Source organism: Balaenoptera physalus (assembly GCF_965194825.1).
Source record: "Balaenoptera physalus genome assembly, chromosome: 5".
NCBI lineage: Eukaryota > Metazoa > Chordata > Mammalia > Artiodactyla > Balaenopteridae > Balaenoptera > Balaenoptera physalus.
Window position 1 is genome coordinate 97336492 of NC_138884.1, and position 21653 is coordinate 97358144.

The 21653-nt window shown below is 34.1% G+C and overlaps 1 protein-coding gene across 1 annotated transcript in view; it reads right to left on the minus strand.

Moving 5' to 3' along the window:
- The window catches only part of STIM2 (stromal interaction molecule 2), a 164615-nt gene that overhangs the window by 10459 nt on the left and 132503 nt on the right, over positions 1-21653 (minus strand). The window contains exons 6-11 of the mRNA XM_082464554.1: positions 18605-18720; positions 15532-15709; positions 14832-15009; positions 10110-10277; positions 9323-9423; positions 8840-9078 (exon numbers count right to left, since the gene is read on the minus strand). Coding sequence (XP_082320680.1) covers positions 8840-9078; positions 9323-9423; positions 10110-10277; positions 14832-15009; positions 15532-15709; positions 18605-18720 — 980 coding nt within the window. The remainder of the gene's footprint in view (positions 1-8839; positions 9079-9322; positions 9424-10109; positions 10278-14831; positions 15010-15531; positions 15710-18604; positions 18721-21653) is intronic.

Genomic DNA, 21653 nt, shown 5'->3' on the forward strand with positions numbered 1-21653 from the left:
AAGTTCTACAACTCTTAGCATATAATGCAGCCATTCTCATCAATCACTGGTTACTTGGTATACACAGTAAAACGTAGCCACATTCAGCCATGAATAGGTGTGATGAGAAGGGCTGAGAAGAATCAGGATTCCCTGCTTGGAAAAATGAGTATTACTCACAAAGATGGAAAGATACTGCATGAAGGAGGTTTAAAAAAAAAGTAAATAGTTTATATGAGGAAAATTCTAAGTAATCCAATAAAGAATATAACATAAAGATGAGACTCATAAATGGGTCACATCTAGAAAATGTTTACAGCTCTACAATCCTTTCAAAACTTTTTCTTCTTACATATTGCCATCTCTTACATATTGCCTACACCATAAAACTCATGTAGGATTAAAAAGCAGTTCACTTTGACCTTGTAACAAGCTCTCCTATACAAAAGGTGAACATGTTTAATAATATCTCCAGGCTGTTATTAATTCTCAATGAAAGCCGGCAGCCATCCCTACCTGTGATTTATAAGAGTAGTTAAATGAAACACTGAAGTTCACTGTACAGAAATTTATTTGAGGTGATTTTTCATTCTAATATCAATAACTACATACAGAAGCACAACAGTTTAATATGACACTATTTTTCAAACTGAATTTTCTTATGGCAAAGAAGATAAAATTTGGTTTTGAATAAGGGGGTCCCCCCTGCCACCAACAACCAAAAATAATAAGTAATATAGGGACTTCTGGTTCTAGCAATATGGCAGTCAAAGATAACCTGACCACCATTCCCAACCCCCAACCACACACTTTAAATAGCCTCAAGTACTTCAAGACGCTGAATAAAATATAACAATAGTTTTAAATGCATAGCTGAGTTTGCAAGGAAGAAGAGAAAATTCTCGGATGCCAAAACACAAAGACTAAAAGTCAGAGCTAACAGGCCTGTGAGTGATGTTGGAACTGCTGTAGGAGGTTCTCGGTCTCAGTAATTTAAGGGTTTGTGCTTTAATTTGGGGATATAAATGACATCTTAAGCCCACAGAAGGTGAGGAATAGGAATTATGAGTATTCTGGATAAAAGCCTGGGCCTAGATGGCTGCATTCCTCAGTGGGAGGGTGTACTGAAAAGAAATCTGACCAATGAACAAGGGAACTTCCTTCAATGCATGTTCTCTGGATACAGGAATTTAAAAGGTTCTTGTGAAAAACTCAATATGCTGGGTGTTCAATACTCAAACTCAATGCAAACTAACTCATATTACCCTGGAGTTCAAGTTCATACTACCAGAAGGGTCTGTGAAACCCAAATCCAAAAGGTTAACAAAAAAAAAAAAAAAAAGACGGTCCTGAGTAGGTGAAGCCCTTGAAACTACTGCCAGAAGCAAAAGAAATCATACTGAGGAGCACTCCTACTCCTCACAAAGTGTTTCCCTGGAGGGAAGAAAAAAAAGAAGTTCCTTTAAGATAGTTCAGTAAAACACTATAAAACAGAAGGCAATCTGCTCTGCAAACTCAAGAAACAGCTGCAGTAATCAATCAAGAACATCAAATAATACAATTATCAAATAAAACTAAAAAATAAGATGTTTAAGGGCATTAAATTATAAAATAGAAATGAAAAATGAAAAAAGGACAAGGCATTAAAAAACAAGTAGATTTTATGAAGAATCAAGGAGAACTAACAGAAATGAAAACAGTCACAAATTAAAAATTCAAAGAATGGGTTAAACAAAATTGGAGCTGAAGAAAGAGTAAGTAATCTCGAAGACGGATCTAAGGAAATTTTTCTGAATGCAGCACAATTAGATAAAAAGAAAGGTTAAGAGATGTGGAAGATAAAATAAGATCAAACATATAATTATAGGCTAATATTAGTCTTATATTTCTATACAACTAATATTCCAGTAGGAGTGAACAGAGAAAAGAAACACAATATTAAAAGAGAAAACAACTAATAATTTTTCTGTAATTGAAAAAAGATAGTCATCTTCAGATTCAAAAGCACACCAAGTATCAGGGAAAAAATTGTACACCTAATTATATTATAGGAAAAACGTGTAACAGAAGAAAATGAAAACATTTTCTAAGTGATGAGAGAAACGAGAAATTACCTAAAAGGAAACTGGAACAATCTGCCTTACTAAAACTTCTCAACAGTAACAATAAGAGGCCTGAAAATAACAACAAATGTTTTCAAAATACTATGGGAAAAGTAATTGTTCATCTAGAATGTGATATCCAGTTAAACTATTATTCTCAAGTGAGAGTGAAAATAAAGACATTTTCAGGCAAAGACAGAATTTACCACTCCCAGTTGCTAACTGAAAGAATTTTTACCAAAGAACATATTTTCAAGGAAGAAAAAAAAAAAGGAAAGAGTAAAAAGCAAAATACAATGATGAACAGAGAAACACATAAGTCTTTCTGAACAATGACTGAATAAAACAATAAAAAAATGACTTTTGCAGGGTATTCAAAACAAAATACTAGACAACATTAACATATAAGATGCAGAGGGTAGTGTCTAAAATTAAAGCATCTGAAGATCCTTTAGGAGAATGACAGAGAAGCTGAAAAGAGGTATAGAAAAGAGAAACCACAAAATAATATGCCAGAGAGAAATCCAAACAGATCAGCAAGCAGATTAAATGTAATTGGATTAAATTGGCCTTCCCTGGCAACAGAGATCCTCAAATAGAATGCAAAATAGTAACAGTTATTGCTATTTCTTATACAGACGTATCTAGAGCCTGATGATGGAAAAAATTTTAAGTAAAGAAAAAGTTACACTGGCAAATATTAATCAAAAGAAAGCTCCTATAGCTATTTTAATATCAGATAATACAAACTTAAAGGCAAAAAGTACGGTTAGCTGTAAAGCAGTCTCCGCATAATCACAGAAGAATAGTTAATCTTTTAAAAAGATACATCTGGACTTGTATTCACCGAATAACTTGGTTTAAACTATATAAAATAGAAATGAGCAGAATTACAAGACGAAATTGATAAATGTGAGAGATCTGAACAAACTTCTTTCTGCAACTGACAGAAAAGTAGACCAAAATGTAGGTATATAGAGATTTTTCATAACTAACACATGATTTAACCAACAATATAGTATCCTATAACTAACAATTAAGAAAATATACTTTTCAGGTATGTGTGGAAAATTTTAAATATTCGATCAAATAAATACTAGGTCATGAAGCAAGTCTCAGAAGATACCAAAGAATAAATGTTATACAGATGCTATTCTCTAAGCATAATACAATTAGAAATTGGTAAGTAAAGATATTCTTTAAAAACTAATGCCCAAATAAACAACAAAACAAACATACTACATTTGGAAACTTAAACATATACTTCCAGATAATTCATATTTCAAGGAAGAGACATATTAAAAGTTGGAAACATTTTAAAACTAGATGATAATCAAACTACATGTATCCGAACTTTAGGTAGATTCAGTTAAAGTCGTTCTTAGAGGGAAATTCACAGCCATAAAAATCATACATTAAGGAAAACAGGAGGACTGAAAATTCATGAGCCAGGTGTCTAAATATTGAAAACAAACAAATGAAGCAAATTCCAATAAAGGAAATAAAAGATAAGAGTGGAAATAAATGGAGAATATCAACAAAACCAACAGTTAGCTCTCTGAAGAATGATGAAGTGAAATAAAATAGACAAATCATGCCAGATCAATCAAGGAGGAGAAATGAAAATTTAAAGATGTGAGATTTTTAAAATCATATAAAATACTATGGAACACTTTAAGCCACAAATTTTATAACTCAGATAAAACAAACAATATTTTAGAAATGTATAATTTAACAAATCTAGACTTATGACCATTTTAAGAAACTGAATCAATAATTTAAAAATCTGTCTCCTTCCCTCCTGCCAGCATACACACACACCAAACTCAAACTGCCTATAGGCAATTTCTTCAAAATCTTCATAGAATCATCTGTATCTTATAATATTTCAGAATACAGAATAAAATTCAAAACATTTATTGAGGATTATTATGGGCCAGGGTATGTTCTAATTGTTTTACAAATATTATTTGGTTTAAATTACAAAATAATCTCATAGGGTAGGTTACATTTTACAGACAAGGAAGCTGAGAGTCAGAGAGAGTACCTCCCACAAAGTTACACAAATAAAAAATAATGTTTTGTGGGACATTCAAAACAAAACAAAATACTAGACAACATTACATACATATAAGTAAAATGGAGGAGTAAGGATTCAAACTCTAGCAATCTTGTTCTAGAGACCAAATTCTTAACTACTACTATAAGAGTAAAAAAAAAAAAAAAATGAAATGAAAGAAAAAGGGGTATTCTTTGCCTTATTTTATGATGTTAATATAACCTTGATACCAAAATCAGAGTGTCGAGAAGGAAAATTATTGACTAATCTATGATTTAAAACGTAAAAACCCTAAATAAAATAATACAGCAAACCAAATCTAATTATTATCAAAACAGAACATTGTGACAAAAATAGTTTCACTGACATTTAAAGGAATTTATTTAAACAGATTAAAATTCAATGGAATAAAGAAAAATAAAACAAGTAATTACCTCAAATTATGCAGAAAAATAACATGGTAAAATTTAACATCCATTGATTTAAAAGAAAAATCATTCTTAGCAAAATAGAAATAGAGATTAATTTCCTTAACTTAAAAATAATCTATCAGGGACTTCCCTGGCGGCCCAGTGGTTAAGACTCCGTGCTCCCAACGCAGGGGGGCGCGGGTTCAATCCCTGGTCAGAGAACTAAGATCCTACATGCCTCGTGGCTCGGCCAAAAAAAAAATGTAACCCATCGAACACAGAGCAAAAAACAAAACAAATAAACAAAAAAAACACACTTCATGATGAAATAAGCATTCTCTTCAAAGTTAGAAATGGCGATCACTATTTGTCTGCAATCACTTTCGCACTTTTATTCAACATTTTACTGGAGGTCTCAGATTGCCTTGGGAAAAAAGCTCAAGGAATGGAAAGGGGGGAAAAAGTCATTATTATTGTCCACACAAAAAAATCCAAAACACTCTTATAGAAAAATTCAATGTTTCTATATACAAAATCAGCATACCAAGATCAACAGCTTTTCCCTACATATCAGCAACAAGCAATTTGAAGTATAACTTTTTAAAGAAAGGTAACACATGTAACTATTTAAAAAACACGCTAAAAATTAATTTTTAAATTCAAAGAAATTCCAATAAAAGCCCCATGGAACTTTTCATGGCGTTTCGTAAGCTGATCCTAAAATTCATAAGAATAACTTGCCAAGAGTAGCAATTCTGAATTTAATAGAGGAAGATTTAAACCCATCAAACATTAATACTTACTATAAAGCTACATATAGCAACTAAAGCAAAATGGGATCAATGGAACAAAAATAGAGAGCCTGGAAGCATTTATGCATCTATGGAGAGAAGCTGTATTACAAACCAGCAAGGATAGAGCAGCAATGAGACTAGGACAACTGTTTATCCATACATCAAGAGATATCTTTAGATTCCAACCTCACAATAGGAATAAAAATAACTTCCAGGTAGATTAAAAGACTAAAGGATTAAAGTGAAAGTTAAAAACTTTTAGTAGAGCAAACAACAATCTATCGCCTTATGAAAAAGACATAAAAATACAAACCAGATTTGTAAATTTGTCATTAAAAATGTTTTTTTTTAAAAAAAAAAACCGTTTGATTAAAAGAGAAAATAAGTAACATAGCACAGTAAAAAAGAAAAGCCAAGGCCTAGGAAAAGACATCTGCAACCCTCAAATAACCAGAAAATAATAATAATAATAAAAATTCTTCCAAATAAGTAAAGAATCTTGGAGGGAGATTCCACAGCAGGAAAAAGAAACTCAGGAAGGAAAAAAATCTGAATGACAAACACCAATAAATATGAAATGGTACTCAACCTCAGTAGTCATTAAAGAAATTACAATTTTAATAACACTAAAGTATCATATCACACGCATTCAAGTTACAAAACAAATAAATCAGATCATTCCTAGTATGGTGAGGATATAGGCAGACAGGCATTCTTATAAACAGTGGGTATGTAAACAGAGAGAACCACTATGAAAGCAACTTGGCAACGACTAATAAGAGGTGCCTTCCCAATGACTTAGCAATCCATTTCTAGGTGTCCACCCAGAGAAACTCTCAAAGTTAGGAACAAGGAGACAGAGATAAGGATGCTCATTTCAGTATCGTTCGCAAGGACAAAAAAGTAGAAAGCACCTATCTCAGTAGAAAAATGGATAAACTGTGGTTTATTATTACAAAAGATAAATAGATATACTGTGGTTGACTCATATTAAACAGTTTTAGTAAATTTATCTGTATATATACATGGAAATTTTCTAAAACATACTTTTGACCAAAAAGAGTTGCAAAATGATACCCACAATTTGATAACATTTATGTACATTTTTAAACAAACAACAATTGTATCTATTGTTTATAGATACAGCTGCATGTAATACAAGTAAAACAGGTTTTAGAAGATATACAACTTTAGTAGGAAGGGGAGGAGATGTGTTTTCTTTTTCAGAGAAAAAGAAAGACGAATAAAGCAAAATGTTAAAATCTGTTTATCTTTGTAGTAAATGAGCAATTTATTTTCAGTATTTTTAAGCATATCTGAAGAGCTTTATGATAAGAAATCTTAAATAAATTGCTACTACAATCCCACTATGAATATTTAGTAGATACTATAAAGGTACTGGGAAAACCCATACAGAGCTAACCTTTGATAATATTTTCTCTTTTTTATTTACACATAATTAAACATAGACAATATTATTCTGTATATGGTTTTATAATCTTTTACTTTGCTCTTAACATACCACAGGCAGGTTTCCTTGTCATTCCTTCACTCTTAGACAATTTACACATATCCATGGTGCAGATTTAAAACTGCTTAAAAGGGTATATAATGAAGAGCTTCATCCTACCTTAGATCCTAGTACTACTGCCAAGAGTTTATTTGTCAGGTCCAGAAATTATGCTTTTATAACTAAACAGAGTGGAGTATTACTTTTGTGCCACTGGGTGGAGACAGAGCTCTCAAAGTGTAATCTTTGGCATAAGTTATTTTTCAGAGATAATAAACTTCAGCATTTCTAAAACATCATACTGAATTTTAAAAAGTTCAAATTTCTCTGTGTATCACAATCACTAAAAAATTATTCACATTTAGTGATAAGTGTTTTAATGCACATGTGGATATCCTGCCCCATCAAAAAGTACTTAAAAAAAAAAGTAAAGAAAAAACTAGTTAATTTTAGGGAATACAAATATGCACACTTCTGATATCTAATAATTATGGTTTCTAAGGAGGAACTGCAACTTTAAAAAGCTATCATTTTCAAACAAAATCATACACTTATGAATCAGTGTTGCATATATAGTAAGCTTAAGGGCACATAATTCAAATAAACGCAAGTTGACAGTATCCAAACAGCAGAGCTAGCCCGTATCTAGATAAAACTTTGCAACCATCACTATCTTGCAGCATGGGGCAAGTGAAATGATTGAGGTCACATACTTCCCAGTATTCACTGCAGTTACAATCTGTCCTCTCCCCCTTCCTCTTGTAAGAGTTTAGTGTCTCCCCAATCTGCTTGCATTATCTGTCTGCCATTAAACCAGATAATTAAAATCACAGAAATGAACACAAGCACATAGTCACTGATTAATTATTTGCAAACTTAGGGTTTTACTTCATAAAATTGTTTTAACATTAGAACCCTTTCTAAATCATAACTTTAGGAAAGCTGTAACAATTGGACAGAAAATTTCAAACTGCAAAATGTTCATATATCATGATTTGTGTCTCAAAGACTCAAATTTCTGTGTAAGTTTTCAACTGATGAACGATTAAATTTTGCTCTCTATTCTTTGGAATCTTGTTCTAGCTATACTGTTTCAAAAAGGTTACAAAGATTGGGAAAATGAATCAGGCAAGCAATAATAAGGATAAAGCAGTTTTTCAAATGATTTCTAATACAAGAAATATACCACTTTAAATTTAAACTCTCTATAACTTTGCAAAAATTCCAAATATTTATTAATAAATTCTACAATTTATTAATAAAATCTAAAATATTAAAATTTCACCTTCCTACCAAAATGTATTCTTTACACTGTAAACATCTTCAAAGACTACAGCATAACAAAGCAATTAAAATGAAAACTATACATGTTAAAACCACCTCTGGGAGAAACTCCACTTTCTAGCAACAAAAAAATATGTTTTCTAAATATAAACGCAATTTAATTTTGTGTAAAGGTGAGTGGATTTAGTGCTTTATGAGTTAAATACAGCCAGATAATACTCTTTCAATAAAAGGAGAGAATTGGAAAAGCAAAACAAAATACTATGAAACATGCCTACTGGGAAGGCAACTCAATTTAAAATAAATCGACTGGCTCCAAGTCACACAGTTGGTTAGTTAGTGGCAGAGCTAGGATTGCAACTCAGGTTTCCAAGGTCTTCCTCTAATTTTTAATTTCTACTATAGATTAAGCTGCCATATGAAAGGATGTTTTCCCTCAAAGCTCAGCACTTCATTCATACAATGACTTAGCATGTATGATGTGTTATTATATATGTGTACATATATATGTATGTAACACACACACACACCTCATATAATATGTCAAACAGTAAACACAATGATCAACAAAAAGAAAAAAGAGAAAATGAAGAATTAACACAATTTTTATCATAGATTTCAAAGCAAATGATTCATAAAAGGCATGGCAGAAAGTTACTTTTAAAACTGTACCAACTCTCTTTTTTGAACTCACCACTTACCGGGAAACTGTGACACTATTGGGGGTGTATCTTCATCTAAATCATCAACTCCTCCAGCAATGGGATAGGGTGGAATGGAGACTCTGGGCATCACCACCCAGCTGTGATCAGAATAAAGGGAAGAGGTGAGGCTGGGGAGTCCCGAGTTATGGGCTATCTGAAAGCCACAGATCTTCTCTATCTGTTGCCAGCGAAAAAGTCGTTCTCGTAAACAAGTTGTCAACTCAGAGAGAGCTTTCCTGGAAAAGCCAATATAGGAATTACTTGTTGCATCAAAGAGTCTTTAATACAGCACTGAAAAAGGTCAACTACATGAACAGACCAAGGCAATTAACCAATTTCAAGAAGAAATTACCCCTTTTTAGAATTAGTATAAATGATATAATAGTACATGATTAAATGACAAGTTAAAACATAAATTGCCTATAAATTACACATTTCAACATAATAAAAATAGACAGTTAGTGACAGTAACATTCTTACTTTGCTTCCAGAATTTTGTGGTCTACCTCATCTAGGGAGGAGCTATGTGCAACATGCAGAGTCCCAAAGACTGTGCTTCTCTTCTTTTTAATTTTCTCTGCCTAGAAACCCAAAGAGAGAAAAATAAGGCTAGGTTTGGGATAAAATACACATATACTAATAAGGTTTATTTTGTTTTGAATATATTAATAATTATAAAATCAATGGAGAATTATTAGCCAAGATATAGCCCTATTTTCCAAAAAAGATAACAAATGAGGGAGAAAACGTGCTTTCCTAAGCCACACTTCGTTCTGGAGAATTTTTTCCCTCATTTCTATGGATCAGAAAGACCTGAATCTTCTATTTAAAACTAGGAGAATAACATAAACTATATTCTACTGTAATGGAGGTGTTAGTGAGTGCACTGAGTTTTTTGTTGTTATTGTTTCACTAGAAATCAGATTAAGACTCAATAATTTCACACAATAATTAAGAGTCAGACATTAATTTCTAGTAACTCCTAACCTGAATCAGATATGAAGCAGCAACCTAGAAGAGAAAAGCTCCGTATAAAACATTTATGATAATGATATAGTAGGGATGATTTTTAAATGATACTAAGGTCATTCTGAAAGGTATGTACTTCTCTTAAATAAAGTAATTTTACTTTTATGAGAGTCAATCTATGCAATAAATTCCAATTCATGAAAATAATCTGCGATACTAAAAATTTTATTCAGATCTTTGTATACCAACTGGTTAATCCCTTTAGAAACGTAGTACGTTTTGCAATATAATAGAGTACCTCATCCTTAGCAATAGCTAACTGCATTTCAGCATTCTGTCTTTTAATATTGTAGTACTGTACTTCTACTTCATGCGTCAGCTGAAGCCATTTTTGAAGTGCATCTGGAACAGACCAGCTGCTTCTGAGTTCAAATTCTTTTTCAGCCTTTTTTAGAGCCATTCGAACCTGGGAGGGAGGTAGGAAAGAAAAGGAGGAGGAGTGGGAGAGAAGGAGAGAGAGGGAGGGAGGGAGGGAGGGAGGGAGGGAGAAAGAGGGGTAGAGGAAGGTGGTAGAGGTTAGAGAGAGAAAGAGAAATTTCTCTTTTTAAAAGATATTTAAACTAAGATTTTTTAGTACCAAAATTAAGAGACAAGGCAATTTGAAATATGCTCTTTGTAAACATCTTTTTAAGTCACAGTCTAAAACAATATTTCTAACATTAAAACTAAAGCTGAAGTTTTTAAGTACCTCTTAAACTCACTAAGCAAGTTTGTAAAGCCAGAGGGTGAATGGGAGCTTACATATATCTTAGGTTGCAATATTGCATTTTTATATTTTATAATAGCCAGACTCACTGAGAGACAAAAACCCAGGGCATGTACAAAGTGAAATGGACTACATTTTTTGTATTTTTTTGTTTATGGACAGGATACGAAGAAGTATCCAAAATAGGGTGAATACCTGTTCTATTACCCCTTCTAATGTTCCCAAAAGACCTTGCTGTAGCTACCTAACTATACACTCATTTTTTAAAGTAATTATACCATTTTTTAAAAGTTTTTCAGACATCTTTATGGCCAGTTATTTCTCATTGTTATGAGCATATCTGCCTATTATAGTCTGTTTTATCACCTCTATTTAATTTTTTCCTGCTTCTCACATACCAAAAAGTTGATAAATTAGCATTTCCAGACCAAGTGTAAATTTCGAGAAAACAGATTCTGAGTGAGAGTCTTCTTGATTTTTCCATGGGAAACTATGAATAGCTTCAGTGTCAGAATGTGGAAGTTTTTCTTCTAGCCGCCCTTTAGGGGAGCCAGAAAATAAACAGAAAACTAAAATGCTTAGTGTATGAGGTGGTATAAAGTGCTAAGGAGAAAACTCTTAAGGAAAGTCTCACTAAGAAAACGACACAGAATAAAGAGACAATCCATTGTAGGAACGATTCACTTAAAAACTAGCAAGAGCTCTAGCTAAGGATGTATAAAGGTGCATGATGGAATTTATGAAATTACATACACACACTCAAGACCTTCGGACAAAGTGACAGATGAACTATGGAGCATCCTGTTTCTAGAGCACCATAACCGCAAATTAACTTTCCCCACAGTTAAGTAAAGTAACTAACACTTCATTCCTAAACTACCGTGCAGAAGAACGTTTGATCTGATCAAACCCAATTTATTTAAATAAACCTTATCATGTGCCAGAATAAACTAAATTAGAGTACTAGACACAAATTTCTGATAAAGAGAACAGCTGCCAGATACTACAGGAAAAAAATGTAAAAGGTATTTTTTAAAACTCTAAAACTTTTCTAAAGTTTTCTAAAAACTTTTTTTAAAACTCTAAAACCGTCAGACAGGAAGTAAACAATTCAAAATACAGGTATTAACAGGAAGGGTAAAACAGGACTTACTCACTTAAGACAAATCGTAAGCAACACTTGCCTGACGCGACTCCCTGTGCAATGTGCTTGCGACAATACTGCGCTTAATAAGACGGTTGGCGGAGCTGTATGAGGTCCCTGCTAATCTCTCAAGAGAGAATTTGAGCTCAGGTCCTGTGACGTGGAGTTGTATATAACACTACAAAGTGTAGGTCACAGGCCCTTCTTCTCACAAGATTTTAAAGCTAAAATTTCTATACAGTTTTCATTGCCAAAGATGTATACAGAGAATCTGAACAAATTCACTCGTGTTTTTCTCTTTAACCATAAAGATTTTCCTGAACGTTATATCCATAAATTTATTTCCCCCAAACAAGCGCAATAAACACATTTAACACAGAATTGATATAGTTCTAGTATAAACTGAGGCTGACCAATGTTTTGATTGACTGTCAAATAATGTCTCAAAATTTTGGAAATTCTGACCTTCCAACAACAGCAACTACTTTCTCTGCCATTATTCTTAAGTTTATCACTTGATCTGAATTCCAACCCTCAGTCTAAATTAACATTGTTATTTACAGGGAAATAGATGCAGTGAAAATTGAGTAATTAATAGGTTTTACAAATGATGAAGTATTAAGTTGTTTAAAAATACAATACTTATTTATATAATTTTTGTGCCTTAGGAATAAAACAGCAACAAGTAAAAACATGACATCACAGAAGAAAGTCTAAATATCTGAAAACCTGGTTTCTGGACCAACTTTATGATTTATTACCTCTGTTTCCTTCAGCAAGTTCTTTACTTTCGGAGACTTATTGTTGCAGGTACAACAGAGGTACTATGACTTGCCCTAACTTTAGGCTTCTTGAGACTTTAAGAACAAGATAATTTATGTGCAAAGTATTTAAACCACACAAAATATAAAGCAGTACTATTATTCACCCAAAAGCTTTTGTTTAACAGAAAATAACATTATACAAAATATGTACCAGATCTTCCTGCCTTCTAACTTTGAGAAGTTGATTACCCACCCGACAAGATACAGTAATGCTTCAAACTATGTGGAATTGTGGATTATGTGACATTATATGTAAATTAATTTCCCACTTAAACTTACTTTTATAAACAAAGCTTTTAATAGCAGTATGGGAAAACACGGACTTTGGAATAAAACACACATAATCTTGCCTTTTGCCACATAATAGCTGTGTGACCTAAGGCAAGTTATTTAACCTGTACACATGTCATCTGTAAATCAGAATAATGTCTATGTATAGTGAGGATTAAAATTTTGCAGTGACGTGCACAGCATAAAGTTCTGGCACAGAGTAAGCACTCATAAAATTGTGTTTCTTATTATTGTAATCATGTTGGACAGAGTTCTTTTTAAATACCCAGTTATCTCCTTTAAACCACCTCTTACTGACTCAGGATCTCATTAGGATTATTACGTTTGTGCTGCAACGTAGTACCATAGTAATCTTAGGGTCTACTAAGGTATGCAAGGTCTCTATGCCCCAAACCCCAGACGAGAATATTTCTGATTTTGGGGTCCTTCTTTATATTGTGTCTTTTTTCCGTACTGTGAAATTTTACAGGCAGTTTCCTGTAAAATACTGCTACCAGTTTATGTCTCTGTAGAAGAATCCCCACTATTGCTTTCTGATTTGTTCTTTCTCACCTGCAAAGTTCAGAAAAACAGCTAACAAGCTTTTTAATTTATTTAGTACTGACTGGGAACAACCAAGAGTTGAAGTCTCGGTGGGAACAGGCACAGAGTTCTCACAGGAGTAAAGGACATAGTATCTAATTCTTGGACACAGTATAATTTGGCTAAGCCTTTTTTGTTAACTCCCTGGTTCTTTACTACATTCTATATAGACAAGGTCTGCCAGGTAAATAGGACCAGACTGCAAAATAGGTCTAGGAGTCAACTTAAGAGAACAAACCCCTTAAAGGGAAAAGACCCAAAAGACAGGTATCCGGGGTATGAGAGAAAGAACAGTTAACTGTTAACAAAAGAGATAGCTGCATTCAGTCAGACAACTCCTACCAAAATGACAATCTTGAAGGAATTAGTAATGCACCCTGAACATTTCCTCCTGAGTTGAAACTGAAACTCATCCATTACATAATTCTTACTTAGCACTTGATTGAGAAGACAACAGTGCATAAAGCAAAGTGGGAGGCAGAATACCTAGGTTCCTGGCCCTGCTTTACAACCGAGTCACTCTCTAAACTTGAACAAGTTTTCTCGTCCTCATTTTGTTCCTCAACTTCTTTATCAGTAAAGAAAAGGTCAAAGTCAGAAGAAGGAGATGAGACCACGGAAGCAGAGGTTGGAGTGACATGCTTTGAAGATGAAGGAAGGGGCCATGAGCCAAGAAATGTAGGCAGCCTCTAGAAGTTGGAAAAGGCAAGGAAACAGATCCTCCCCTAGAGCCTCCAGAAGGAATGCAGCCCTGTAGGCCTATTTTAAACTCTGACTTCAGGAACTCTAAGATAATAAATGCGTGTTGTTTTAAGCCCCTAAGTTTGTGGTAATTTTTAACAGCAGAATTATAAAACTAATACATCTGCCTATAATTAAATTCTCCCAGGACCTCCCCGCCTTTTCTGAAGGATTGTGCAATGCCTGAACGCCATCCTGAGTAAATGCATAGTAGAAGCAGATATTGAAAAGGACACCTTTTGAACAACTTCAGAATTTGTAGCAGATTATGTTCTAAAACCATTTAACAGGATTCAAATGGATGTTTAATAGAGATTCTTAACATTTGCAGAGAACTTTAACAGTAGATATACTTTACTAGGTTACAGTCAGAAACTGAAATATACTACAGTTGTTAAATAAACATCTTAGATTCACTCAAGACAATTAACATGGCATGGGATAGGACTTCATGAATGAGTGAACATGAGGGTAACTTTTCCTTTTAGTTGGTACTTTGTTTTTTTGCTATATGAACTTTGACCAATGCTAACAATACAGACAGATGACTCTTTTATTAACTAAGGAAGAGTATATGATGGAACTAAATGTAGGAGATTGAATGAAACCCAAAAAACTCCTCAGGGTAGCAACACAAATATCCTCACAAATACTTTTTTAAAACATAAATACCTGTTCCAATTCCTGCTCTGCATACTGACGTCTACTCAATTCACATTCAGCTCCCTCCCTTAGCTCTCTCAGCCGACAAGCCTCTTCCTTTGCGTAATTGATTTCATCCATCATTTTGCGCTCTAGATTTTGCTTTTCTACAGCAACATTTCTGTTTTCTTCCTGTGCCTTTTCAAGCCTTACAGAACAATAAAAATGAAAATTCCTCACAAAAGTTTCCAAAATTTCATTATCTTAATGAAGAATAAATACGTATCAAGCAATAGGATACATGTTTCAATCAGAATTCACAGCATTTTCTATTAATCTTAAATTTGGACAACAAAAACATCAGGTAGCCTAGTATATAGCTATTTTGATTTATCTTGAGCTAAAAATACAGGATATAGAAGGGAAACACTCTTCAGGAAGAAGCTTTTAAGAAATTCATAATTATTTAAAGCATGTTAAAAATAAAATTTAACTTCACTTATAATTCTACCTATATTTGCTTTATTTCCACTGGTCCTCTGCCCATTTATGCCCTAGTGCATACCTTTATAATAAATTTGTGATTATGACAATATGATACTTTTCTAAAAACATGAAATGAACTCCTGCTGTATGTACCAACCTAAATATAAATGGTAAGCATATGCCCATATTACATATTCACAAACTGTATCTTCCCACAGTTTTATAGTCTTTTTTACCTACTCACCTCTCTTGTAAGTCCATGAGACTTTGCTCTGCAGTTTGTAGACTCTCTAAGTCTTTCATCATTTTTGCAACATGTTCTTTTGATGTCCTATTCTGCGTGTAAGCAAACCAGCACCCGCCAACACCAATTACTATAGAAACTGTGAGGATAAAATCCTTCATCCAGTTATGAGGAGGGCCTACGAAGACAGTTACAGATGGTTAAGTTAATCTTTGAGTATCACAGAATCTCAGTACACACTGCCACTTATTTTAAAAAATAGTAGGTATCTAAAAACAAAACAAAATATGAAGATGTCCCTCCCATACACAAGTTCTCCTCAAATAATCAATGTGCTTATTATAACCACCTGATATACTAGACCTACAGGAGGGCAGTGATAAACCCACATGGATGCACCATGTCCCTGCTGCTACAGGAGCTAGTGACAGCATTCCTGGGGAGCTCTGAAGAAGCAACAGTATCTCCAATCACACAGAGAGGATGGTCCTCTGCGGGGTGAAAGGAGTCATGAAGAGTATCACCATTACCAGCTCCCTTCCTTCAGACAAGTTAGGCAGGGGTCATGCTTTGATACACAAACTGAAATCCTAATCATTCACCAAAAAGCAATTTCCCAAGCACACAGCCATGTAATGAGATTAATTAGTGATTCTCAACCAAGAGTGATAGTCCCTCCAGCAGACGTCTGACAATTTTTGCTTGTCATAATTTGGAAGGTGGAAGTAAGGGTGTCTGTTATGGGTATCTAGTAGATGGAGGCCAGGGATGTTCCCAAACATCCAATAATGCATAAGACAGTTTCTGTCCTGCCCCCAGTCTGGCGGTAACAAAGAATCATCTAGGAATTATCCAGCCCGGGGTGTCAATAGTGGCAAGGTTGAGAAACCATGGGTTAAATGATCATAACTAGTAACGTTTTAGATGGTTATCTGCCAGAGAGATCTGGGTTACTAGAGGGAAACATCGGGATCGCCTTCCCCTGTGGCACACCAAGCGTGACAGTAACCCCTGACATTTTTTCTAAAGTCAGGAGCCAGGAGCCAGGAGCCAGGCCTACTGTCCTCAGTAATACAAACCACAGCAACTGCTAGTCAAATAATTTCCTAGTTGACCTCTGAGTGCTCAGTGGGGGGAGACATGATAACTAATACAATATAACATGTTATTTGTTGAAAAGAGATACAGTTTTTCAGTGAAAAACTGCCTAACTGCCCACACCTCCAGAAGCAAGGAGATACTCTGCATGTTTGATGAGATGAAGAGCTCTATAGAAATGAAAAGTTTTCATGCTTACAAGCCTAGCATTCGTCTACGTTTACATAGTGTGATAAACAGCATGTTCTACGCCATAGACCCTCAGTGTTTCATATTTCAAGAGTGCACGCCCTCACCTATAGTGAAAGAGATTCACTATTCACTCTTCGGCAGAAGGCTAAAGTCTCAAAAGGATTTATTTTTATTCTGCCTCAGACTGAGAGGTTCAGCTCAGGCTCTAGTCCAAACACAAGCCTTGTTTAGGCTGAACTAGAATCACCAGGAATGACAATAAACAGATGGACAAGTCTCAACTGCACAATAAGTGCCACAAACTGGAAGAGATTTCAGTGAAAACTCCTTTAAAATGTATTTCTGTTCACTTAACACTGCTAATTTTTTATAAATCTAATGTGGGTGTTCCAACTGTAGGGCTCATTCACTCAAATAATAATTCTAAGACAAACACATTAAAAAGGTAACGCATCATTAACTTCTAAACTGGTTTGTTATTAAAACATTTGTTTTCAACATTCTTTGAGACTAGTTTGGTTTCTTTTCAAATGATAATACTGTTTGGCTTAGAGAGTGGTTTGTTCTTGGATTAATAAAATATAAATATTCCTGACCAGTTTGCATATAGAGACAAATTCTATAGTTTAATTCCTATTTTCACCAATCATTCACATGAAAAAACTAGATCGAATCTCACAGAAGACAACCTCCAATAGATTCAGTTGAAAACTTAGGATAAGGAAAAGGTTAGAAAGGGTATCATCTTTATGGAATGCTTGGCATTTCAATAGTGTTCTATTTCATAGGGTTTGTAATTTCCACCAACTCTCACAAAGGGGAGTTCCAGCTGTTTCACCAGCTGCCCTTTTAGCCTGAGCCAAAAAAGAACCACCAGTAAAGTCATGGAATCCATCCAACCACTCCAGTAACCCTTTATTAGCAGGGGCACCCCCAACATGGTATCATAGAAACCTGCAAGTCTCTTAACTTCAAGAACTGAGGTAAAATTAACATTAGTTTCTTAATTTATAATTTGTAAAAGCCATTTTTCTTGGATTAATTTTATCCCTTTTTACCTTCTGAAAAATAAAATATAATTCCTCTAAAATGTGTACTCTTCAAACATTTTTCCCGCAAAGCTTTCTGAAATTTGAAATTAAATGAAGTAAACATATTAAACTTCCCTTCTGGGAAGAAAGTATTCCTCTCAAGGTAAAGAAGAACAAGGTTCACTTCCCTTACAAATATGACAAAGCAATTTCTTAAATGTTCTTCTTTAGAACAATCAAGTAACATTCTCCACCTTGTACTTCTGCCAGAATAGTCTGTTACTTTGTACAGTTTCAAGCAGACCTCTAGGGCCTCTGTTTTTGATCTGTATCTTAAAAATCCTTTTCCTGGTAATTAATAAAGTCAACTTAGGATTTATTACTTCGTGTTATCAAGATGGTTAGATTGCACCTTTTTTTTAAGGACTCTTCAGTGAATATCCAGCTATAATAACATCAACATTAAAACTGCTGTCAAGAGCTTTAAATCTAGAAATTTAATTCTAAATTATCAACTAACATATAGTTTTTACAACTTTCTACATCAGTAACCAGCTTTGAAAATTCCACACTCCGTATTTCAATGACAGAAAATCTCACCCTACAAATCTTTTAAGATAGTATTACATTTCTTTCATAGCTAACAGAGGATTCTTCTTGGTCTACCACCTTTCTTACTTTTTCCTTCTTTAAACAACAATGGATGATCTGATTATTCTTTCGCACCATATTTTGGGAGAGAGAATACTAACGCGTTAGAGGTCCGAACAAAACCACATCCAGCGCCTTCAGCTGAAGTTTCTGTCTGTGACTCCGATCACTGATTTTCAACTGAGAGATCATAAATGAAGGTTCATGCACTGCTATCCTGTTCATTTAAAAAATACATATATATTAAAAATATTACTAGTATGTAAATTTAAATATTTCAGCAACATATTTAACACTATACATATTAGTGATGATTACTTTAAGAGCTCATCCATGTGCAATTTAACACTTTATTAACATGTATCGAAAACCTTTTCAGTGAAAACTCAGCAGTGCAAACACTCCTGTATGTTAATAATTTAGTTGCTATATTGATGTTTTTGTTTTCTATGGTTACTTTATGCTATAACTTAATATGATTTAGAAATTTATCAAATTCAAAATATTTTATAATCATTAATTACCTCGGCCATTTTACTATCATTTCATAAACAAGAAAATTATAAGTAATTTACTGAACATAGCAGACTTTTAAAAATCATCCTCAATTTAGATCATATTGCTTTTCTTTATAAATATCTTTTAAAACAACTATACCTTTACATTCTAATATTTAAACTATTTAAGCAAAGTCCACTGAAGTCATAAATGGGAAGTAAAAAGTCATCACTGGCTGGGGGAGTAAACTGAGGGACTGATGTAGTAAGAAGTATTGAACCATTTCATTAGCAATGAAGAAAGTATGCAGGGTGCCAAAAGGCACAGGTGAAATAAGGAAATAAAATCACTCCGTTTTGGACTTCAAATCCAAGTATCCCAGTTGTCAAGATTTCTTATCAACCAACTATGATGCCAAGAAGGATCTTACGATACAAAGTGTAATAATAATAGTAAAACTGTTAATAACAATGACGATTACAACAAGCATGTACTACGTGCTGGGTACTGTGCCAAGGGTTTTTAGAACTCAAAGAACCTATAATATGTGTAAAATTGCCATTTTATAGATGAGGAAACTAAGGTACTGCGAGGCTGAGTAACTTGCCCAAGGTTACTAATTAGTAAGAAGTAAGGCAGGGATTCAAACCCAAATGTGTATGATCCCAATGACTGTACTCTGAACCACTACATTTTATTTAGGAAGATTTCAGGTTACAGAAATCCTATGAGGTTTCTACAAAACTTCAGAGAGTAAAGAACTCTAACTTGCCCTATAGAAAATGCCTTCCCTCATCATCTCTGCAGGTAACCTTTTGTGTATGCTCCTGTTACATCTTCAATATGACACTTATCAAAGTGCTTGAAGGCAAACTATGCCTCATCTCTTTATCCCCAAACCTAGCATGGTGCTTGGCAAAAGTAGATGCTTGATAAATGTTTATATAACAGATGAATGAATGCATGGATGGATGCATGAATGAATAGCAATACTATCGGTAGACTAAATTTAAGACAGACAATGAGATGTAGTAAAAAGGAAACTATAAAACAGAATTTTATGCAAAGTTCTATATGAGCCCAGAGGTGGAAGCAATTCTACCTGAGTGGGTGAGGATGTCAGGAAAGTTCACACAGGTCTGAAAGGAATGAGGAGGCATGTGTCAGGTGAAGAGAGCCTTAGTATAAGCTCTGGTAACAAGAATTACAGAATACAGAAAATACAATAAAAGGCTTAAAGATAACCATGACATAAAACTAACATAATTTTACCTACCTACTGCAGATGTAACAATATTTTAATGCCACAGAAAGGAAACAAAATAATGAATTATTGTAGGTATGTGTACATCTGGAATGTGTAATACATTTTCTTATACATTCTTATAAATAGCTCTTATATCTACAGTTACCCTACAAAAAAGTTTAAGTTCAAAAGTTGTGAAGTTAATTTCTATTACCATATAAAAGTTAAGCTTTTAAATGGACTCATCTAATTTCTATTACCATATAAAAGGGGCTTGATGAAGGCTATTCCAGTTTTCCTTTCCCCTCCATTCAAAACGCCTCCAGTGGGCTGACCTGAAAGCCGAACTTCCACATTTATAAGCTTTTCTTCTGTAGTAACGTGTTCACTATTTTTAAAAAACTGATCTTGATTAAGTGTGTGATGTTATCTCAACAATTCTACCAGAATTTGAGGTTATCTCTGATAACCTTTACTTAACCAAAAGAAAAAAGTGGCTATAACATTTATGGTCAAAACATCAAGCAGCCTGGGACTTCCCTGGTGGCACAGTGGTTAAGAATCTGCCTGCCAATGCAGGGGACATGGGTTCTATCCCTGGTCCGGGAAGATCCCACATGCCACGGAGCAACTAAGCCCGTGCGCCACAACTACTGAGCCTGCACTCTAGAGCCCGCGAGCCACAGATGCTAAAGCTCGCAAGCCACAGCTGCTAAAGCCCGCGCACCTAGAGCCTGTGCTCCGTAACAAAAGAAGCCACCACAATGAGAAGCCCGTGCACCTCAACGAAAAGTAGCCCCCGCTCGCCACAACTAGAGAAAGGCTGTGTGCAGCAACGAAGACCCAATGCAGCTCAAAAAAACAAACAAAATCAAGCAGCCTATTTTATTTCATGTTGTTGTTATATAAAGAAACTTCCCAAAAGACAGGATAAGAAAAATTCTATATGTTCCAGGGTAACATAAACAACTTGAAAAACCCTAATCCCATCAATGCTCTACTATCCTGTTTTGTTTTAACTTAGAAACTTGTCTTATTTAAAAGCAAGAACTCTATTTTATTTTTTTTCCTTCTTTTCAGCATCTAGTTGCACCATGAACATACAAGACACTTAATATGCACTTGATTTGACTCTTAACTCCATAATTTCATCATTATAGTCATGTGCACAGTAAAATCAGAAATACTGATGTTGATTTTCAGAATACATTTAAGAAGATATGAAAACTTTCAACTTGATCCAAAATACAAACTTCAAAGCAACAAATGCCTCTTATTTAAATAGGATGTATAAGTAAATTGATTAGAAATAAAATATGCATATAATAATTAGATAGCATTATTAGAGACTTTTTGGTACAAGAATCAATCTAGGTTGGAATGGAACATAAGCAATCTCATAAGGG